Source organism: Bufo gargarizans, chromosome 1 (genome assembly GCF_014858855.1).
Source record: "Bufo gargarizans isolate SCDJY-AF-19 chromosome 1, ASM1485885v1, whole genome shotgun sequence".
Classification (NCBI taxonomy): Eukaryota; Metazoa; Chordata; class Amphibia; order Anura; family Bufonidae; genus Bufo; species Bufo gargarizans.
In genome coordinates, this window is record NC_058080.1 from 340805542 (window position 1) to 340828900 (window position 23359).

The 23359-nt window shown below is 45.7% G+C and overlaps 1 protein-coding gene across 7 annotated transcripts in view; it reads right to left on the reverse strand.

Moving 5' to 3' along the window:
- NFIC (nuclear factor I C) overlaps positions 1-23359 on the reverse strand; it is an 834580-nt gene that overhangs the window by 591396 nt on the left and 219825 nt on the right. Inside the window, exon 3 of one of the 7 annotated variants that reach the window (XM_044306634.1) lies at positions 22669-22932. The exons of the other annotated variants lie outside the window; for them this stretch is intronic. Coding sequence (XP_044162569.1) covers positions 22874-22932 — 59 coding nt within the window. The 3' untranslated portion in view covers positions 22669-22873. Of the gene's footprint in view, positions 1-22668; positions 22933-23359 lie in introns of those variants that run through there. 7 annotated transcript variants of the gene reach the window in all.

Below are 23359 nucleotides of genomic sequence, written 5' to 3' on the forward strand. Positions count from 1 at the left end.
GCCATTTTTATAACCAATCACAGTCTATGTGCCTATGTGGCTGTTCTTTTGTTTATTTTATTTTTTAACACTTTCAGGACCTTGGACGAGTAATACTCGTCCTGGAGCAACGGTACTTAGCGCACCAGGACAAGTATACTCATCCTGGCATTAAACTGCAGACATGGTGACAGCGCTGAGTGCCGGTTGTTACACACAGCCAGGCACCCAAGGTCAATGCCGAAGGGGGTCCTGTGACCCCCCCGTATCGGCGATCGCTGCAAACCGCAGGTCAGTTCAGACCTGCGGTTTGCAGCGCTTTCTGTAGTTCCTGATCTCTGCGGTCCCTGACCGCGGGGATCAGAAACTTAAAAATGGCCAGTGTCAATTTTTTTTAACCCCTGCACCCCTGAATGCTTTTTTGTCGGCGGGGTGCAGGGGGGAGGTTTGTGGGCGGTGCGGGAGGCCTCCTGCTGAATATTCATTGGTGGTCAGTGGTACCAGAGTGTCAGCACATTGCTGACACTCTGGTATAAACGGCTGACATCGCTGCGATGTCAGCGGTTTCACCCTTTCCATACCGCGGTCCATACGGGTTAAGTCAGGGAGCTCCCTTCCTTCCCCTCCCCCGTCTGCTCAGTTGTGGCAGACGGGGAAGTTTCCCAGGCGTCCTGCTGTACATGGTGCTGAACAGATCTATGCTAAAAGCATAGATCTGTTCAGTGTAAGTAAAATACAGTACAGAACCCTATATAGGGTACTGTACTGTATTATACAGACATCAGACCCACTGGATCTTCAAGAACCAAGTGGGTCTGGGTTCAAAAAATGTAAAAAAAAGTGATAATAAAAACACATTTATCACTGAATAAAAATTAAAAAAATAAAATACACTACACATATTAGGTATCGCCGCGTCCGTAACGACGATCTAAAAAACGGTCATGTTACTTTCCCCGCACGGAGAACGCTATAAAAAAAAAAAAAAAAACTATCAGGAAATTGAAATTTTGCCCACCTTACTTCCCAAAAAAGGTAATAAAAGTGATCAAAAGAGTTGCATGTACGCCGAAATAGTACCAATCAAACCGTCACCTCATCCTGCAAAAAATGAGCCTCTACATGAGACAATGGCACAAAAAATAAAAAAAAGATGGGGACAGTATAACATGATTTTTTTTTGTTTCAAAAATGATATTATTGTGTAAAACTTACATAAATAAAAAAAAGTATACATATTAGGTATCGCCGCGTCCGTATCGACCAGCTCTATAATAATATCACATGAGCTAACCCCTCAAATGAACACCGTAAAAAATAAAAACTGTGCTAAATAAACAATTTTTTGTCACCTTACATCACAAAAAGTGTAATAGCAAGTGATCAAAAAGTCATATGCACCCCAAAATAGCGCCAATCAAACCATCATCTCATCCCGCAAAAATCATACCATACCCAAGATAATCGCCCAAAAACGGAAAAAAATATGGCTCTTAGACTATGGAAACACTAAAACATGATTTTTTTTTTGTTTCATAAATGAAATCATTGTGTAAAACTTACATAAATAAAAAAATTGTATACATATTAGGTATCGCCGCGTCTGTATCGACGGGCTCTATAAAAATATCACATGACCTAACCCCTCAGGTGAACACTGCAAAAAAATAAAAATAAAAACAGTGTAAAAAAAGCAATTTTTTGCCATCTTATGTCACAAAAAGTGTAATAGCAAGCGATCAAAAAGTCATATGCACCCCAAAATAGCGCCAATCAAACCATCATCTCATCCCGCAAAAATCATACCCTACTTTAGATTATCGCCCAAAAACGGAAAAAAAAAACTATGGCTCTCAGACTATGGAGACACTAAAACATATATTTTTTTGTTTCAAAAATGAAATTATTCTGTAAAACTTACATAAATAAAAAAAATTGTATACATATTAGGTATCGCCGCGTCCATAACAACCTGCTCTATAAAAAAAACACATGATCTAACCTTTCAGATGAATGCTGTAAATAACAAAAAACCGTGCCAAAAAAGCTATTTCTTGTTACTTTGCCTCATAAAAAGTGTAATATAGAGCAACCAAAAATCATATGTACCCTAAACTACTACCAACAAAACTTCCACCCTATCCCGTAGTTTCTAAAATGGGGTCACTTTTTGGAGTTTCTACTCTAGGGGTGCATTAGGGGGGCTTCAAATGGGACATGGTGTCCAAAAAAAACTGTCTAGCAAAATCTGCCTTCCAAAAACCGTATGGCATTCCTTTCCTTCTGCGCCCTGCCGTGTGCCCGTACAGCGGTTTAAGACCACATATGGGGTGTTTCTGCAAAACTACAGAATCAGGGCCATAAATAATGAGTTTTGCTTGGCTGTTAACCCCTGCTTTGTAACTGGAAAAAAAATAGTAAATTGGAAAATTTGCCCAAAAATCGAAATTCAGAAATTTCATCTCCATTTGCCAATAACTCTTGCCGAACACCTAAAGGGTTAACGACGTTTGTAAAATCAGTTTTGAATACCTTGAGGGGTCTAGTTTCTTAGATGGAGTCACTTTTATGGAGTTTCTACTGTAGGGGTGCATCAGGGGGGCTTTAAATGGAACATGGTGTTAAAGAAAAACTGTCTAGCAAAATCTGCCTTTCAAAAACCGTATGGCATTCCTTTCCTTCTGTGTCCTGCCGTGTGCCCGAACAGTGGTTTACGACCACATATGGGGTGTTTCTGTAAACTACAGAATCAGAGCCATAAATATTGAGTCTTGTTTGGCTGTTAACCCTTGCTTTGTAACTGTAAAAAAATTATTAAAATGGAAAATCTGCCCAAAAAGTGGCATTTTGAAATTGTATCTCTATTTTCCATTAATTCTTGTGGAACACTTAAAGGGTTAACAAAGTTTGTAAAATCAGTTTTGAATACCTTGAGGAGTGTAGTTTCTAGAATAGTGTCATTTTTGGGTGGTTTCTATTATATAAGCCTCACAAAGTGACTTCAGACCTGAACTGGTCCCTAAAAATTGGGTTTTTGAAAAGCAGAACAATTTCAAGATTGGCTTCCAAACTTCTAAGCCTTGTAACATTCCCAAAATGATGCAAACATGAAGTAGACATACGGGGAATATAAAGTAATAACTATGTTTGGAGGTATTACTATGTATTATAGAAGTAGAAAAATTGAAACTTGGAAATTTGCTATTTTTTAAAAATTTTGGTAAATTGGGTATTTTTTTATAAATTATTATTTATTTATTTTTTACTTCATTTCATGAAGTACAATATGTGCCGAAAGAAACAATCTCAGAATGGCCTGGATAAGTCAAAGCGTTTTAAAGTTATCACCACATAAAGTGACACTGGTCAGATTTGCAAAAAATGGCCTGGTCCTTAAGTTGAAAATGAGCTCGGTCCTTAAGGTGTTAACGGCCAGTGAATAGCGGCAGTCAGAACACAGGACATGTCCTCTTTTTGTAACAGCAATAAAAACAGGTAGGGGAGAAATGACATTTCAGGAGTTAAAATAATTTAAAAAATACTCACCTCATCTAATGCACAGGGACACCGACTCCTCATTGGATGCATTAGGACCCGGGCTCCCAGCGTGATAGCATCACACAATCATGTCAGGTCCTGCTGCATCCAGTAAGGAGTGAGTGTCTCCATGCGTGAAAGTGGATAAGGTATGGATTTTTTTTTGCAGTCAAAAGAAAATGCTGTAGGCCACATTATTAATGCTGGGGGCAGGGCCGTCTTTACCAAGGGGCAGCTGCCCCGAGCCCAGTTGCTCCAGGGGGGCCCAAGGCAGCTGCCTCTTGAGCCCTGCTAGCCACTGCCCTGGGCGTCAGGCTGTCAGCTACACAGGGGGTGCTGCCATGCCTGCCGGCACTGAGTCCAGGCATCATGATCGTACGGTAGATGCTAGAGTGGAGTTGTTAGAACGAGGTCTGTGATCGTACTGTGTTAAAGTTGTGATCTAGTACCTTAATGACATCATCACCATGTGACCAGTAACCTGGAAATTACTGGTCACATGGCTATGAGGTAATCACAGGTCCTAGCAGGAGTGTTGCAGAAGTTAACTGTGGAGCTTTTTTGTGTGAAGATTACATCAGAAAAAGGTGACACTCAGGGGCTGTTATGTTAATATACTGTAAACTACTGTATAGTGGGGTGCTGTATACTGGGGGGGGCTGTATAGTGTGGGGGGCCTGTATAGTGTGGGGGGCCTGTATAGTGTGGGGGGGGGGCTGTATACTGTGTGAGGGCCTGTATAGTGTGGGGGAAGGCCCTGTATAGTGTGGGGGGGGGGGGGCTGTATAGTGTGGGGGGCCTGTATAGTGTGGGGGGCCTGTATAGTGTGGGGCCTGTATAGTGGGGGGGGGCTTTATAGTGGGGGGCTATACTGCTGTACTGTATACTGTGGGGGTCTGTATACTGTGGGTGCGGTATAGTGTGGAGTGCTATACTGCTGTACTGTATAGTGTGGGGGGCTGTACCGTGTATAGTTTGGGGTGCTGTATACAGTGAGGTGTTGTATACTGTGAGGTGTTGTATACTGTGGGGTGCTGTATACTGCGGGCTGCTATACTGCTCTACTATATACTGTGGGGTACTCAGGGCCGGCCTTTGGGGTGTGCGGGCTGTGCGGCCGCACAGGGCGCCATAGGAACAGGGGCGCCGGGCGGCCGACAGTATACTTATTACTATTTTCTTGCGGCCGCCGGCTAACTAACAGCGCTGAAAGCGCACGTACTATTGGAAATAGTGAGGAGGGGGCGGGGCCCGCGGCCGCTCTAAGCTTAGGGTGCCCTGCTGTCACTCACTGCAGCGTCGGCAGCCGGGTGATCAGCTGAGCGCAGCTCTCCAGTCCCTCCTCTCCCTGCTCCCTTCCTCCTCTATCTACACTACAGTGATGCGTGCCGTGCCCCCAGCCAGGCAGCGCAGCGGCTCACTCACTGTTCAATCAGTCAGTCTCCCTCCTCCTCGCTCCACCTCTGCCTGCGGCTGCCTCCCAGTGACCCTGCCTCCTTCTCTCTGACAAGGAAGTCAGGTGACGGTCCACAGTCAGGAAGTGACATCAGAGAGAGAGGCAGGGAGCTCCTTCACCCGTGGGAGAATTAAAATCATTCCTCTTCACTTCTCTCCAGTCCAGCTCCTCCAGCAGCAGCCAGGCAGCCTGCCCAAGTAGTGCCCTGTGCCCAGCCCAGTGCCCACTATTGTGCCCTGCCTGCAGGCTGCAGTGCAGCAGCAGTGGTTTTTCAACCTGACTAACTAAGACAGTCCTGAACTGAACTGAGAGTCCTGACACCTGTTGTCCTGGATAGTCACTCACTTACTTCTAAAAAGGTATAAATTTAAAACATTTGAAGTGTAATGTTACAGTGTTTAAACAGGATTCTGAAATCTGTCAATCATCAGAAAAAACGTTATGTAGCTGACTGACATGAGCGATGGGCTAATGTCAGCAGTACATAACAGAGTGTTTTATAACTCCCTGCCCGCCGCTGCCGCCGTTCTATTAAAATAAAGATGTATAATATGCTAATGAGCCTCTAGGTGCTATGAGGGCGTTGCTGCAGCACCTAGAGGCTCCGTCTATTCAGCCTTTGGCAGTGGCACGCCCATGTCCAGTTGATTGACGTCCGAGTTCTCCTCTTCGTCCCGTAAATCCCACGCCTGCGCCGTCCCGTTTAGTATTCGGCGCAGGCGCGGGATTTATGGGACGAAGAGGAGAACTCGGACGTCAATCAACTGGACATGGGCGTGCCACTGCCAAAGGGTGAATAGACAGAGCCTCTAGGTGCTGCAGGAACGCCCTCATAGCACCTAGAGGCTCATTAGCATATTATAAGTCGGCAGGGAGTTATGTACTGCTGACATCAGCCCATCGCTAATGTCAGTCAGCTACATAACGTAACGTTTTTTCTGATGACAGAAACCCTTTAATAAAAAGTATTAATTGATTGGACAACAACTATCAATAAAATGGATTTTGCACTAACATGAAATTTGGATGTCTGTATTGGACGATATGTATTATTGCACATATAAGATGCCCCCCACAAAACATGTCACTGGTTACCTGTGGCATTTCTTTATGGGGGCATATTTTAGGTGCAATACTAACAAGTGCCTTGCCCTGCACTCGTTCAGCTGTGCTCGCATACATATCGTGCCCTGTGTCCACTGTCCTGTGACCACTCTGCTAAAGCCTGGCATAGCCCATCTATGCCCAGCTTTACCAAAGCAGACAGGCAGGAGCTGTGATGTGATCATATTTATTGTATGTATGTGTGTGTGTGTCCCCGTCCCTGTGTGTGTGACTGTCCGTCCCTGTGTGTGTGACTGTCCGTCCCTGTGTGTGTGACTGTCCGTCCCTGTGTGTGTCCGTCCCTTTGTGTGTGACTGTCCGTCCCTGTGTGTGTGTGTGACTGTCCGTCCCTGTGTGTGTGTGGCTGTCCCTTTGTGTGTGACTGTCCGTCCCTGTGTGTGTGTGTGACTGTCCGTCCCTGTGTGTGTGGCTGTCCGTCCCTGTGTGTGTGTCTCTCCCTGGGTGTATCACCATGCCCACAGTGTTCCTATGTCTTGACGCAGCTGCATCAGAAGTTCAGAATGTTCTGTGCGGGGCAAGAAGAAGATGGAAGAGGAGGCAGCGCCAGCATGGAGTCCATGCGATAGACACAGGGAGGCACACTAAGGACGAAGGTAACACTTCCACATGATCTACACTAGTGTTATCTGTGGTTTTACATAGGACTGCAGGTAACACTACCACATTAGCAGCACTAGTGTTATCTGTGGTTTTACATAGGACCAGAGGTAACACTACTACATTTACGGAAATCAGAGAGCCATCACTGTTTTATCTGTATTCAGAGAGCTATGTGGTGTTATTTGTGGTGTTACATAGGACTGCAGATAAAACTTTAATGGTATATCCACAGGAGTCCCATAGATTCAGATACCGTATCGTGTATCAGCATTATGGGTCCCAAAAAACCAGGGGTAAGGGGGGGGGGCGCCACAAGGTTAGCTCGCACAGGGCGCCTGAACACCTAAGGCCGGCCCTGGGGGTACTGTATAGTGTGGGGTGCTAAACTGCATACTGTGTGGTGCTGTATACTATAGGGTGCCATACTGCATACTGTGGGGTGCTGGGGTGCACTGTAACACTAGGGTGAGCCGAGCCCTGGTCTCCTTCCTGCAGAGCAGTGCCCACTTCCAGCCCAGAGCACTGACCCTGAGCCGCTGGAGTCTTCAGAACTAGAAGTATTTACAGTCATTCACTGTATTCTACCAGATGTGTGGATTTTTTGTGTGTGTGTTGTGGTGGAGGGCGTAATTGCCTGCTAAGGTGTGGGAAGGTGGGATCCAGGGGGGCCAAGTAAATTTCTGCCCAGGGTCCAATCAATATTAAAGACGGCCCTGGCTGGGGGTCACTATGGGGGACATTATTAATGCTGGGGGCCACTATGAGGGACATTAATAATGTTGGGGGCCACTATGAGGGACATTATTAATGCTAGGGGCCACTATGGAGGACATTATTAATGCTGGGGGCCACTATGGAGGACATTATTAATGTTAGGTGCCAATATGTGGGGCATTATTACTGCTGGGGGCCACTATGGGGGGATATTATTTATGCAGCCAATATCAGGAGCAATGTAATTATAACCTGTATGAGGAGCCCAGGAATTTTGAGGGGCAATATAGGTGTTGGATAACCCCTTAATTTTACATCTATGGCTTAATTCACACATCAGTGTTTTGGTCATTAATTTGCATCAGTGATTGTACGTCAACACAGAACAGGTGCAGATCTTTCCATAATATTTTATCTCTGTGTAGGCTTAACTCCTGGCTTTGGCTTACAATCACTAATGAAAATCACTGATCAAACAATGACGTGTGAATTAGCCCTAAAGGTAGGGTGACCATACGTTCTCGCAGTGCGGAGGAGAAGTGATAAGGACTAGTGATGAGCGAGCACCAAAGTGTTTGGGTGTTTGGTCTGAACACATAGCGATATTTGTGCACTTGGCCGAGCACCCGAGTATAATGTAAGTCAATGGGAGACAACCAGGCTCCCCCTGCTCGGGTGAGGGGAGGGTGCCTGGACCATAGGAAAGGTCTGAAAGTGATGGAAACAACTCTTAAATCGATCAGGAACATCAAGGGGACCATGTCTGGATGCATCTTGGACACCAATGTCGCTGCTGGGAACCATGTTGTGTCCCCACAAAAATAAAATCCTTTTTAGAGGAAAAATTGTTAGGAATCATTCTTTCCTGTAGATTCAATTATATATACACAGTGTAAGTGCTGCCAAAATTACAAGGAAGAAGAGATACAGCCTGTATATCACATAAAGGAGTGCCTCATTCCATGGGGCTACAACTGTTCAGGTAGTAGGACTCCTACACACGTAAAGCCTATGCACTAAGTAAAAGGGCTGCCAAAAATGACAAGGAACTGGCACTACAATGCACCCTTTATTACACATAAAGGAGGGCATTGTCACAGTTGTTACCTTTGGCTGTGACCTTCTGTCTATTCTCTTGCTGCAGCTCCGTTCCTGTGTGTTTGTGGTTCTTTATGGATTAACTCCCCTGTGTGCCTATTAGGACCTAATCCTCTGTCTGCTCCATGGGTGTGGCCTCTCTGCTGCACCCATGGAACCTGTATATAAGGCTGAGGTTTCCTCAGTTCTGTGTCAGCTCTCCTGGTGTGTGTTGTCTTGTTCTGCTCCTAGTTTGTACTCACTCTCCCATGCTGCTGACTAGTGTTGAGCGAACTTGTGTTTTAAGTTCGGCATCCAAAGTTCGAGTTCAGGTTATCGAAGTATCCCGTTATGGATTCTAAATTCCATTATGGTCCGTGGTAGCGGAATCCATAACGGGATACTTCGATAACCCGAACCCGAACTTTAGACGCCGAACTTAAAACACAAATTCGCTCAACACTACTGCTGACCCATGAGATCCGTGTCTGTCTGTGCTCTGTGGGTTTCCTACTTGTTCATTCCCGTCCTCTTTCCTGTGTGTTGTTATGTTTTAGTTACCTTGTGTGTATTCATGTCTCTGTTCAGCAAGCCCTTGCCGCACCTTTCTTTGCAGCAGAGTGCCATGGGCAAGGCCATGCAGTTTACTACTGGTGGAGCGAGTCCTTCTCTGCTCATTGTCACTCCTGTTTCCTTGCTATGAACTTCTGCTTGTGTTTTTAGTTGCCTGCTTGTATTTGCCTGTTTGTTATGTTTGCCTATGTACCGTTGGTACCTTCTGGTACCTGTTGTCCGTTTGCTCCTGTTGTCACTGTCTAGTTCACGCTCCAGAGTGGACCCTGGCAACTCCCTGCGGCAAAGCCTAACCCTACCATCTGGGGCCCTAGTGAATACCAGGAGTTGCTTAGTCATGCCCTCTGGAGTATTATTAGACAGTGGCGCAGTGGGGGTTTTCCTCCCACTGTGCGGACGGTACATAGAGCTCTCTATTTCCCTGTGTTTCCCTCCTTGGATTCTGTTTGTGCAATAAACTCTTGTATGTCTGTACCTGAGTTCCGTTTGTTTTATTGCTTGACGACGCATAGGTCTCTCCTGGGACCTCCAACTCATGACAGAATGAACAAGTGAACTTTAACAGAGTTTTTGTGTTCTGTTTTCTGCTTATCTGTGGTGTGTGCTTTCTGTTTTTATTTCCCTCTTCATGGTGCCTTTAGGTATCGGATTTAGTTGCCTTAGTGTACTGCCTGCGGTATTTTCCGTGCATGCTAGTTGCCATGGGCGACGTCCGGTGTAGCCTTTTTAGCTTGCAGTTCTGCCTACGGCCGTGTTTTCTGTTATCGGTGCAGGTATCTGCTTCTGTACTCATTCCTCCGGAAGGGGGTGACAGCATGTTTGACCAATCAGTTCTTGGCAGACATGCCATTCTCCGGAGGGAGAGTGGAGGGGGAGGTGTTAGCACACTGCAGATCACCGTGACTTTTGTGGCTGTGTAGGCTGGCAGCATTCCCCTTGGCGTGCAGAGTGCTATGGGCAAGGCCATGTAGTATACCACTGGTGGAGCTAGTCCTTCTCTGCTCATTGCCACTCCTATTGCGTTTCCCGTGTAGGCTGTTGCTAGGGGCTGCGTGCTGGCTCCGGTCAACTTATGTGTTCTGCTTGTGTACCTCTGTACCCCTTTGATTCTGATTTTCTTTGTATTCCAGTCTGGTTCCCGTTCCTGGTCCCACTCCCCCGGAAGGGGGTGTCAGCATGTTTGACCAATCAGTTCTTGGCAGACATGTAATTCTCCGGAGGGAGAGTGGAGGGGGAGGTAACTTTTTGGTGCGGTTCACTTGACGTGTATGCTGTGTTGGCTGGCTATCTTCCCCTGGCGTACTGGCTGCGGACCCTCCGTGTAGGCTGGTTTTCAGGGGTTGGGCTGGTTGCGGTCGTCGTGTGTGTTCCTGCCCATGTACCTTGTCACCCCTCTGATTTTTGTTCCCTAACCTGGTTCTGTTTGGGTTGTTGCCTCTCTTCTTCCCCTTTCTGTTTGGGAGGAGAAGGGGGGGCTTTGAGGGGTGGGAGTGTCACAGTCGTTACCTTTGGCTGTGACCTTCTGTCTATTCTCTCACTGCAGCTCCGTTCCTGTGTGTTTGTGGTTCTTTATGGGTTAACTCCCCTGTGTGCCTATTAGGAGTTAATCCTCTGTCTGCTCCATGGGTGTTGCCTCTCTGCTGTACCCATGGAACCTGTATATAAGGCTGAGGTTTCCTCAGTTCTGTGTCAGCTCTCCTGGTGTGTGTTGTCTTGTCCTGCTCCTAGTTTGTACTCACTCTCCCATGCTGCTGACCTATGGGATCCGTGTCTGTCTGTGCTCTGTGGGTTTCCTACTTGTTCATTCCCGTCCTCATTCCTGTGTGTTGTTATCTGTTCTGCCAGTTATGTTTTAGTTACCTTGTGTGTATTCATGTCTCTGTTCAGCAAGCCTTTGCTGCAGCACGCCTTGCTGCAGAGTGCTATGGGCAAGGCCATGCAGTATACCACTGGTGGAACTAGTCCTTCTCTGCTCATTGTCACTCCTGTTTTCTTGCTATGAACTCCTGCTTGTATTTGCCCGTTTGTTATGTTTGCCTATGTACAGTCGGTACCTTCTGGTACCTGTTGTCCGTTTTCTCCTGTTGTCACTGTCTAGTTCACGCTCCAGAGTGGACCCTGGCAACTCCCTGCGGCAAAGCCTAACCCTACCATATGGGGTCCTAGTGAATACCAGGAGTTGCTTAGTCACGCCCCTCTGGAGTATTACTAGACAGTGGTGCAGTGGGGGTTTTCCCCCCACTGTGCAGACGGTACATAGAGCTCTATATTTCCCTGTCTTCCCCTCCTTGGATTCTGTTTGTGCAATAAACTCTGCTGTGTCTGTACCTGAGTTCTTTTTCTTCATTGCTTGACGACGCGGAGGTCTCTCCTGGGACCTCCAACTCGTGACAGGCATCATACACACTCTCTAAAAATTATCATTGATGGCTTGCTGGTGACCCTCAAAAACATTAGGAGCAAGGGCCTGCTGATCTGACCACCTAAGAAGTTAATTGACCCGGTCAGCACAGGCTACCAAAAAAGAATGACCAATTTCTAATAGTAATGTTCTAATTCGCAAGCATCATCTGCTAGCACACCCCTTTCTGTGTCCAAGCACAGCGTACAGATGTCCCCAGGCCTTTGATCCTAACCGCCAATACCCCGCCATCCACCCACAGGCTATAGCACTAAATGCGCACCTTTCAAAATTTGTAGGCATGGAAATGTTAACATCTAGGCCTGTGGACACTGAAGCTTTCCTCAGCCTCATGGCGGCAGCAGTCCTTCGTTACTCAGTCCCCAGCCGCCGCTATTTTTCACGGTGTGCCGTCCCCGCATTACACCAGCAATTGTGTTTGTTTCCCGTAACATCACACGTGCCCTGACCAACGCAGTAATTGGCAAAATTGTACATAGGGCAAATGCTGATATGGCCATGTGGATCCCACCTTAATGTCCGGGATCTGGCCATACCATGCCTAAGTCACGTGTTCTCAATTTTCTCCCAACCTCCCCTATTTTGCCTGAGCTACTGGTGAAGGTGTGCTGTGTGTGTGCCTATTTCCAAAAGTAATCTACAGCTGCCGTCAGTTTGGCAATGCTGCTGCAGCGCTTGCATTTGGCAGCTAACAGACTATTTATTGTGCGACGTGAGCATGCGCTGGAGCTCCACGTTCTACATGTGGTCCAGGCATTGTGAGCAGCAGAAGGCAGTAGTGGAATACCAGCTGCAATATGCTCTTGTATGTCTGACCTCTGTGAGATTTTACACAATTTTGAGGGATAAACACCGATGGTGAGTGGCGATGCTGCCCTTATCAGCCGTACCACTTCTGTGTCTAGTGCAACGCTGGCTGCTAATGATGAAGGCGGATGCCTCAAATGTGGAAGAGGTGGAAATAGGGGGAAGACATTACACAGGGTGATAGCCAGAACACCATGAGTTCGGCTTCTCAGTGTGAATTGGATGATGATGAGGAGGATGAGAAAGAGACAGTTGCCTACGCTACCGAGAGTAGTAGCAATAGCAGGTTTATTCCATCTGTTCTGCATAGATGGGCAGGAGAGGAGGAATAGGATAAGGAGAATGAGAGTCATCCTCCTGATGACGACAGTGAAGTATTACATGTTGGAGATCTGGCACACATGGCTGACTTCATGTTAGGCTGCCATTCCCGTGACCCGTGCGTTACACGCATATTAGATAACACGGATTACTGATTGTTCACCCTTATCGACCCCCCCCCTACAAAGGGAACTTCTCGTCTCTCATTCCTGTGGTGGAGAGGACGAGCAAAACGATGCAATAACAGAATATCCTTGTTTAAAAAATGCTTAGAAAATTTCCATATGACAACAGTGGAGGCAGAGAGTGGAGATAAACCAATGGCAGGGCCTGTTAATTAACAGATAAATAACCATAACATATTTTACAACCATAATAACAATTATAATACCAACTATAATACAAACAAAAAAACTATAATAGTAATAGAACAATGTCATTGCAGAAATATTTACAGCTGACAACGCTGGTGGCAGAGTACGTAGTTCCTTAGCCAACCCAGGAGGGGAGATGAGGGGGACACACCACAGTTCCAACAGAGGCAGGACAACACTCTACAAGACCTGGGACAGTTTCATGACACCCCGCCAGCACCCTCATCCTGATGCGCGGCCTATTGTCACAAGGAGGCAAACATTGTGGAAGATTGTGAAGGAGTACATAGTAGACCGTGTCAGCGTCCTCGGTGATCCCTCTGTGCCTTACAACTATTGGGTGTCCAAGCTGGACTCGTGGCACAAACTTCCACTCTATGCCTCAGAGGTGCTGGGATGCCCTGCCGCCAGCGTTTTGTCAGAGCGGGTATATAGTGTTGCTGGGGGCATAAAAACTGATAAGTGCATCCGTCTGGCAATTGAAAATGCTGACAGGTCAACTCTTAAAAAAATGAACACCTCTGTCACCACCGAAAAGGTTATATGGTTCAATCTTCCTTTTCTCGTCCTTCTCCTCCTCCATCATATCAACATGCTTTATAAGCTGCCCTCGCTCATAATGTTTTATAGGCTCAGCGAAACCCTTGCACAGGTGTCAGGGGCGACACTCAGAGCCACCCCTTGGGCACCCTTACTCTTGAAAAAGTCTATGGTGCTCCAATATGCCTTACAGTTTTCCTGTCATTCATCAGCGCCGGGTACGCCATGAATAGCACAGGCAGCACATTGACTGTAGGCAGGCCACTATAGCTAAATAATAAGGAACATGGAAGATATACTATTTTGGACTGTAGTATTCAGGGTAAATGATCGTGTGGGCACTTTGCGATAAATAAGCGTGTTTGTGGTTGCAGTTTGGGCAATCAGTCTCTAAATAGAGGGTTAGCGCACCTGGAGGCCCTCATCTACATTATTTTACTCTGTATTATTGAGCCCAGGGCCACAGCCTTTGCATGAACCATCAGCATCACGGACACTTCCACGTCCCATACGGCCGCCTTCTTAATATGAAATGTTATATATGCTAAAAGTATCTAACACCTACAGTATTGTAGGATATGTACGTGTATGCGCCAATCATATAAAACAGGTATTTTGGATGCGCACACTTTACACAGGGGATGTAGCTCTGATAATGTCACAGACTACCATACACCATCTGCGGATGAAGTACAGTATATGTTAGTAATATGTATGAAATGCACACACAGTAGATGTGGCACAAATATTTTACTTCTCACAAAAATACACAGTTTTCACATGTGGTACTGTATTTGAAACAGAGAGCCACACGCTATGGACACTAGATTTTGAACAGATTATTTATTTTGTCGCTAGACACACACATTTTTTATTTGACTCAGTATATGCCCCAGTAATGAACAGAATATGGACACTAGATTATGCACAGATTATTCAGATTGCCGCAACAGAAACTCTTTTCAAATGTGATAGAGTATTTGTCACATGAATCCACAGTACATGGACAGTATATTTGGCACAAAACAGTTAGATTTGTCCCAAATATAAATAATTCTCTGCAGAATTACTGTGTATATGGTTGTGGACTAAATTCACACACACACGAGACCCAAAATACTGAAATTTATCCCAAATAGTAATAATTCTCTGCTGAACTACTGTATATATGGTTGCGGAACAGAAGTCACCCAAACCAGTGAAATTTGTCCCAAATAGAAATAATTCTCTGGTGACTAACTGTATATATGGTTGCGGCCTAAATTCACGCACAGAAGTCACACAAACTAGTGAAATTTGTCCCAAATATAAATAAATCTATGCTGGATTACTGTATACATAGTTGTGGCCTAAACACAGACACAGATGTGCCCAAAAGTATTGAAATTTGTCCCAAATATAAATAATTCTCTGCTGAACTACTGTATATATGGTTGTGGACTAAATTCACACACAGAAGTCACCCAAACTACGGAAATGTATCCCAAATAGAAAGAATTACCGTATTTTTCGCTTTATAAGGCGCAGTCCCCCCCCCCAAAGTGGGGGGGAAATGGCCTGTGCGTCTTATAAAGCGAATACTTCGCTGGCCGTCTGCCTGTTCATTCATAAAGTGAGATAAGCAGGCAGGCGGCGCATGACAGAAGGAGCTGAAGCAGGCGGCGCATGAGGAGGGAGCTGCGGCAGGCGGCACATGACTGTGGGAGATGCCGGTCTTAATGCTTTACTTACGGTACTACAAATAGATAAGATTGAATGTTTAACAGTTGCGGGGCCCGGTGTATTAGAGTAGAGTCACTGCATCGGGCCCCGCCATAAGTGTCCCCGCCTCCTCCCTCCACACTGATGCATCTGATGTAGATGACACTTATGAAGTAACAAATAAAGATCCGACTGACTTGATCTAAAAACTAAGGAACAAAAGGGTGAGCCCTATAAAAGCCATATAGCTCTCCCTGACTGCTCAGCCCATGCAAAAATCTCTGTGATAGAAAGTTGCATGTTCACATACCTAAACTGAGTGACACCTGAAAACCCTATAATAGTGAGGGGACATGACCACCGGCTCCCTGCACTAAATACGGAGGGAGTCAGGGTCACATAGAATCAAGCCAACAGGAAAACACAAATAAAGGGATAGACTTATCTGAGAAACCAGCAGTAGCAAACTTCTAGCAGTGAGCACAATCCAAGAAGTAGTATAAACCGCAAAGTGAGGCAGTATGAAAGGGGATATAAAGGGAGGCAATGACTGCTAATAGATGACAGCTGGAAGTGCCAGAAGAGATGTCAAAGCAAAACCAAAACAAAAGAACATCATGCAGAAGGTACTGAAGAACGTCTGTCAGAACTTCTCAGAGACCTGGCGGTGACAGTACCCCTCCCTTTACGAGTGGACTCCGGAAAAACTCAGAGCCCACCTTCTCAGAATGGGACCTATGGAACGCCCTGATAAGACGAGTAGCCTTAATGTCCGCCACTGGGACCCACATCCTCTCCTCAGGACCATAACCCTCCCAATGAACAAGGTACTGGAGAGAACCGTGGATAACACAAGAATCCACAATCCTAGAAACTCAAGATTACCATCAACCACAATCGGAGGAGGGGGAAAAGAGGAGGGTACAGTGGGTTGGACATAAGGTTTTAATAGCGACTTGTGAAAAACATTAAGGATCTTCCAAGTCTGAGGAAGATCAAGACGGAAGGCAACGGGATTGATGACGGACAAGATTTTGTAAGGCCCAATAAACTTAGGACCCAACTTCCAGGAGGGAACTTTCAACTTAATATTCTTAGTAGACAACCACACCAGATCACCAACATTCAGGTCCAGACCAGGCACACGTCTCTTATCATACACACGCTTATATCTCTCACTCATGCTCTTTAGATTATCCTGAATCTTTTGCCAAATAGACAACAAAGACGAGGGGAATCTCTCCTCATCAGGTAAACCAGAAGACCCCTTTCCAGAGAATGTCCCAAACTGCAGATGAAACCCATATGCACCAAAAAATGGCAACTTATCAGAGGACTCCTGACGACGGTAATTTAAAGCAAACTCGGCAAGGGACAAAAAAGAACACCCGTCTGGCCATTCGAATGCGGGTAGAAAGCAGAAGAGAATGACAACCGAACCCCCAAGCGAGAACAGAAGGCCTTCCAGAATCTGGAAACAAACTGCGTGCCCCTATCAGAGACTATATCTGAAGGGATACCATGCAGTTTGACAATGTGATCAATAAATGCCTGCACCAGCGTTTTAGCATTGGGCAAGCCAGGAAAAGGAACAAAATGCACCATTTTGCTAAAACGGTCCACTACCACCAGAATCACAGTCTTCCCCGAGGAACGAGGCAGGTCTGTAATGAAGTCCATGGAGAGATGTGTCCAAGGACGGGAAGGAATGGGTAACGGAAGGAGAGGACCTGATGGCCGTGAATGAGGGACTTTGGCACGAGCGCAGGTCTTACAGGCTGCCACAAAACCCTCAACCAACTTACGAAGAGCCGGCCACCAGAATCTCCGAGCAATGAGATCCACTGTGGCTCTACCCCCCGGGTGCCCAGCAAGGACAGTTTCGTGGTGCTCCTTAAAAACTTTGTGTCGCAAAGCAAGAGGCACAAACAACCTCCTAGGAGGACAAAGATCAGGAGCCTCTGCCTGGGCTGCCAGAACCTCTGCCTCCAATTCAGGATAAAGAGCAGACACAACCACCCCTTCAGCCAAACTGGGACCCGGGTCTTCAGAGTTCCCCCCTCCCGGAAAACAACGTGACAAGGCATCCGCCTTCACATTCTTAACCCCAGGGCGGAACGTGACAACAAAATTAAACCTTGAAAAGAACAAAAACCATCTGGCCTGTCTCGGGTTCAGATGCTTGGCTGACTCCAAGTAGGCCAGATAGTCGGTAAACAGGGTAATAGGGTGTCTGGCTCCATCTAGCCAATGGCACCATTCATCAAAAGCTAACTTGATGGCCGACAACTCCCTATCTCCCACATCGTAATTTCTCTCTGCGGAGGAGAGTTTCTTTGAGAAAAAGGCACACGGTCGCCATTTGGCAGGAAAGGGACCCTGAGACAAGACCGCACCCACACCCACCTCAGAAGCGTCAACCTCAACTATGAAAGGTAGAGAGACATCAGGTTGTACCAAGATGGGAGCGGAAGCAAAACTCTCCTTGATCCCAGAAAAGGCCTTATGCGCCTCTACCGACCAGGAGGAAAAATCTACCCCCTTTGTAGTCATATCAGTGAGCGGTTTAACAACAGAGGAATTATTCTAAATTAACTTCCTGTAATAATTGGCAAAACCCAAAAAGCGCATGAGCAACTTCTGATTCTCAGAGTAGGTAACCCGCTTAGGACAAAACATGACACATCCTCAACATGAGTATCACTCACAATCAAACGGATATTGTGTATTATGCCTTTTACCGATTTTTGAGAAAGTGGAGCGGAATCAATAGCAAAAACAGGTATGTCCTTTCCCAAAGTGCATACCTGGAAACTATGTGTTATAGCAAATTGATTATCAATTAGATTGACAGCTGCTTCACTATCTACAAAAATCTCACAAAGAATGTTCTTGCTCTCTAGGTAGGACAAAACGGGAACTACAAGCAAACGGAAAACCTTCAATTTCCGCATCAACCTTGCCAATAGTAACAAATGGAACGTTTTTAGAGGACTTTTTTCTTTTTGTTACTTTATTACTCTCAGAAAACTGCCTGAATCTCCTAGAGGGACAAACATTTGCCAAATGATTTATACCTCCACAACAGAAACAAACCCTCCTCTGAGAGCTGAATCCTCTGTTGTTAGAGGCAAGCAAACCCAGCTGCATGGGCTCCTGCTCAGAGGGGAATGAGAGAGACTGAGACCCCTGCGCACTGAATGAGACCGCCACACTGTCCTTGGACTGAGTATGACAGGAAGGAGTGATCGCTCCTCTCTCTCTAAGACGCCTGTCAATACGAACGGCCCGAGACATGGCACACTCCAAGGAGGTAGGTCTCTCATGAAAGGCAAATGCATCTTTCAATCCCTCTGAAAGACCATGGCAAAATTGACTTCGGAGTGCAGCATCATTCCAACCAGTATCAGCTGCCCATCTCTGAAATTCTGAACAGTATATCTCTGCGGACCGTTTACCCTGACATAAAAGACGTAGTCTAGATTCAGCCAGAGCAATACGATCTGGATCATCATATATCTGACCCAGGGCTAAAAAAAATTCATCCACTGAACAGAGGGGCCGTGCCCCCACCGGCAGCGAAAAGGCCCAGGACTGAGCATTATCCCTGAGCAGCGAGATGATGATCCCCACCCTCTGCTCCTCATCACCAGAGGAATGGGGAAGTAGGTGAAAATGGAGTTTGCAAGCCTCTCTAAAACAAACAAAATTCTCACTACCCCCAGAGAACGTATCCGGGAGCGAGATCTTAGGCTCAGAACAAACTTCATGAATGTAAGCTGAACCAGTCACCTGAAACTGAGATACAGTTTTACGGAGATCTGCTACCTCCAATGAAAGACCCTGCATGCGTTCAGTCAAAAGTGAAACCGGATCCATGCTTGAGACGGTTTAGGCGGTTTATAATGTCACGGATGGTGTTGCAGAAAACTAGAAGACACAAATGAAGATCCGACTGACTTGATCCAAAACTAAGGAACAAGAGGGTAAGCCCTGTAACAGCCCTAGCACTCTCCCTTACTGCTCAGCCTATCCAAAAATCTCTATGGTAGATAATTGCATACCCTCGTTCCTCAACTGTATGACACCTGAACACCCTATAATAGTGAGGGGACATGACCACCGGCTCCCTACACTAAATGCGGAGGGAGTCAGGGTCACCTAGGATCAAGACCACAGGAAAACAGAAATAAAGGAACACTTATCTTGTGGATGCAGCAGTAGCAACGTCTAGCATCAGCACAGTCCAGGAAGTTGTATAAACCGCAAAGTGATGCAGTATGGGAGGGGATTTAAAGGGATGCAATCAGTGCAACTAGATGACAGCTGAGAGAGGGAAACAAGATTACAAAACAAAAGCAAAACAAAAGAACCTCAAGCAGGAGGTTCTGAAGAACATCTGTCAGAGCTTCTCAGATGTCTAGCGGTGACAGGACCACAGCGTCCGACTAAAAGGGGTGGACTTAGATGACTAAGAGTGGTAAGAAGGAGGATCTGAGCCTTCTATGTGAATTAATGGGGTTTTGACGAAACCTTTCAAAACTGACTCACTACCACTCGAGACCATGGACAGGGAATACATCACAGATCATGTATTTAGCATTATACTAGATTGCCCAGTCAGCCTGTTAGGGAGAGATTTGTTCATTAAGCTTGACTTGAAGGTATCAGCAAAGAATGAGGACATAAGAATACGCTTAGGTCTCATTTCAATCTCTACACCAGTGCCACTGATTCTTGCAAACATACAGGACCACCCAGAACTTAACAACATTAACCCTGCATTATGGTCTTCAAATGAATATGACACAGGATTCATAGATTGCACACTTTACACAGCTACTGTGAAACCATGTGTCATCTCAGTATATCAGAAACAATACCCGCTGTCAAAAGAGAAACTTGATGGACTTAGATCAATGATAGAAGAATTCCTACAAAAGGGAATCCTGGAAGAGGTGATTTCACCCTACAGCAAGCTCGTGAATCCAGTGACAAAGGCAGATAGTACTACCCACTTTGTACAGGATTTAAGGGCCATCAACAACATCATTGTGCCTATAGCTCCTGTTGTACCTGATGTCACTCAATTATTCTGCAATTCCAGCAGACACTGTCTGGTTCAGTGTGATAGATCTAAAGAATGCATTATTTTCTATCCCAGTTGATAAGATAACCAGACTACTTTTTGCTTTTTCCTTTGACGGATGTCAACTGACCTGGTGCAGAATGCCCCAGGGATATGCTGATTCACCTGTAGTGTACAGCATAGTCCTCCAAGCCACGTTAAAACCATGGTACCCCCCAAGGTTCTGTGCTGCTGCAATATGTCGATGATCTATTACTGTGTAGCATGTCAGCGGAGGCCAGCATTCAGGATGGTTTATCACTGTTACAATGGTTGTCAGGATGTGGTCACAAAGTGGCAATGGTGTAAAATGTAGGTTGAAAACTTGGGCTTTGTCCTCACAAAAGGTGAAAGGAGAATCAGCACAGAAAGAGTCTAGTCTAGAGTCTAGTCTGGTCAATGTTGTCTTTTCTTGGTATGATAAACTTCTGCAGGCAATGGATTCCTGATTGCTGTAAAAAATGGTGTAATGTCACATTGTGAAAGAAGTTGCCAACTCTACCATCATAGCACAGGCTGCAAGAGAACACAGACATGCCGGCATCCCTTGAACAGGGGTGGGCATTACCTTTGAGAAAAATACACAAGGACGCAACTTGCCTCCATTTTCTTGTGTCAGTACACCCGCCATGGTTTTACAATTTTGGTGTGCAAACATGTGGAAGGTCATATTATAGTCAGGGAGGCCCAGCCCTGGACTCGACATGAGTGAACATTTCAGATAATCAAATGCATTGTACATTTCAGAAGACCATTTAATCAAATCTGGATTTTCGTCCAGAGTGGCTTGCCTCAAAACATTGTCATAATAGGTTATGACAATGTTTTGAGGCAAGCCACTCTGGACGAAAATCCAGATTTGATTAAATGGTCTTCTGAAATGTACAATGCATTTGATTATCTGAAATGTTCACTCATGTCGAGTCCAGGGCTGGGCCTCCCTGACTATAATATGACCTTCCACATGTTTGCACACCAAAATTGTAAAACCATGGCGGGTGTACTGACACAAGAAAATGGAGGCAAGTTGCGTCCTTGTGTATTTTTCTCAAAGGTAATGCCCACCCCTGTTCAAGGGATGCCGGCATGTCTGTGTTCTCTTGCAGCCTGTGCTATGATGGTAGAGTTGGCAACTTCTTTCACAATGTGACATTACACCATTTTTGCACACTACTCATGATGTTGTAGGCCTACTCAAGGGCATCCACACTCAACACAGCAGGCAGCTGAGCTCATTGCACTCACTAGAGCATGTATTCTACATGCTGATAGACCTGTCACCATTTATACTGAGAGTAGGTTTGCACATGGGGTAGTGTGGGACCATGGTATGATTTGGCAGAGGAGAGGAATTATGGCAGCAGAGGGTAAGGATCATGTCTCACAGGGCAATGCGCTGGCAGATAAGGTGGCGAAATGAGTGGCCAAATGCAACCCCACAGGTTTGTGTAACCATTGGGAGATGCCATGTCTGGCACTTCCAACCCCTGAGATGTCGCACATGATTACTGATCTTCAAAGGTATGCCACTGAACAGGAACAGCAAGACTGGTGTTATCCAGTATTGCAGAAAAATCCTAAGACAGGATTAGTCTGCAAAGAGGGGCAGCCATGCATTCCCCAACACAGTGCTTCGATCTTAATAGCACATTTCCACGGAGTAGGACATAACAGTATTGAGATACTCATGGAGAGGCCTTTCCCCACCCCCAGGGCCTAACGATAGTGCAGGGAGGAGACCTTGATTTAATAAGGGAAGACTATGTCACCAAATTGATACAGGTACTTAACAAAACTGAGGACAAAGTTGCTTGTAAGTCTCCCTCTCTTCCACAGGAACCCACCCACCCACCCATACAGGGTGGGGGATGAGGTGGTGGTCGAAACACTGAAGAAAGGAAGAGCTCAAGGTGATTTTGTATATGGCCCACCTACTACCGTGGTTGCAGTAACCAGAACAGCTGTGCTGACTGAACAATCTCCAATTTGGAGATTGTGAGAGAAAGAGAGGAGGCATGAATGGAGGCAGATGGCCTTGGCATTGAAGAAGGACAGAGGGTACTAACGGGGGCAGACAGCCCTGACCTCCAACGAGGCCCAGAGGTACTAACGGAGGCAGACAGCCTTGACCTCGAAGAAGATACAGAAGGGGTACTAACGGAGGCAGACAGCCTTGACCCCCAACGAGATGACGCAGTTGGGAAATTCCTCGAGATGGCTGAGATGCAGTGCCTTAATAATTCCAATTTTGTGTCTCCTACTTACTGTCACATGGCTGTGGAACAGACAGACATACCTGAAAACGGAATGCAGAGGGGAAGACAATCTGTGGAAGACAAAGGAGAACTTATGGCTGTACCTGGCCAAAACTCTGAACTTAACTGATTTCTGTCTCCGAACCACTTTATCTGCATCTAACATTTTGGAGACATGTCTGGTAGCAGTCCCCACACCTATAGATGTATGGATGGATCTCCTACGTTCCCAATGGAATGACACTGATTTGCAGGATCATGATGTTAAATATGGATATGTAAATCCTTATCATGCTTGTTATGACTGTCCAGCATATGAGACTCTGCAAAGTAATATGATAGAAATAATTACAGGTCTTGTTACAGCAGCAGAAATATGTTATAATTTCACCTGTGATGAGAAACTATTGCCTCCCTGCATACAAGCAAAAATGCAGAACAAGACTAAGCCAAATATTTGCAATAGATATCTAGGTAGCTGTAAAAAGATAGTATCAGAAAAGAATATGCAATGTGATATTACAAAAACAGTACCATCCCTAGACAAACATGTACCTCTACCAACAGGATGGGTATTGGCCTTTGGAAATACTAGTTACACATACATACCAGCCAATATTACAGAGGGACCCTGTACAATAGCTAGATTGACATTAGGAATGATACCACTATTCCCAGCAATGCAGAAACGACACACGAGAGACACTTCCCTACAGCTACCAGAAAATTGTGACTATAATGTGAATCTCC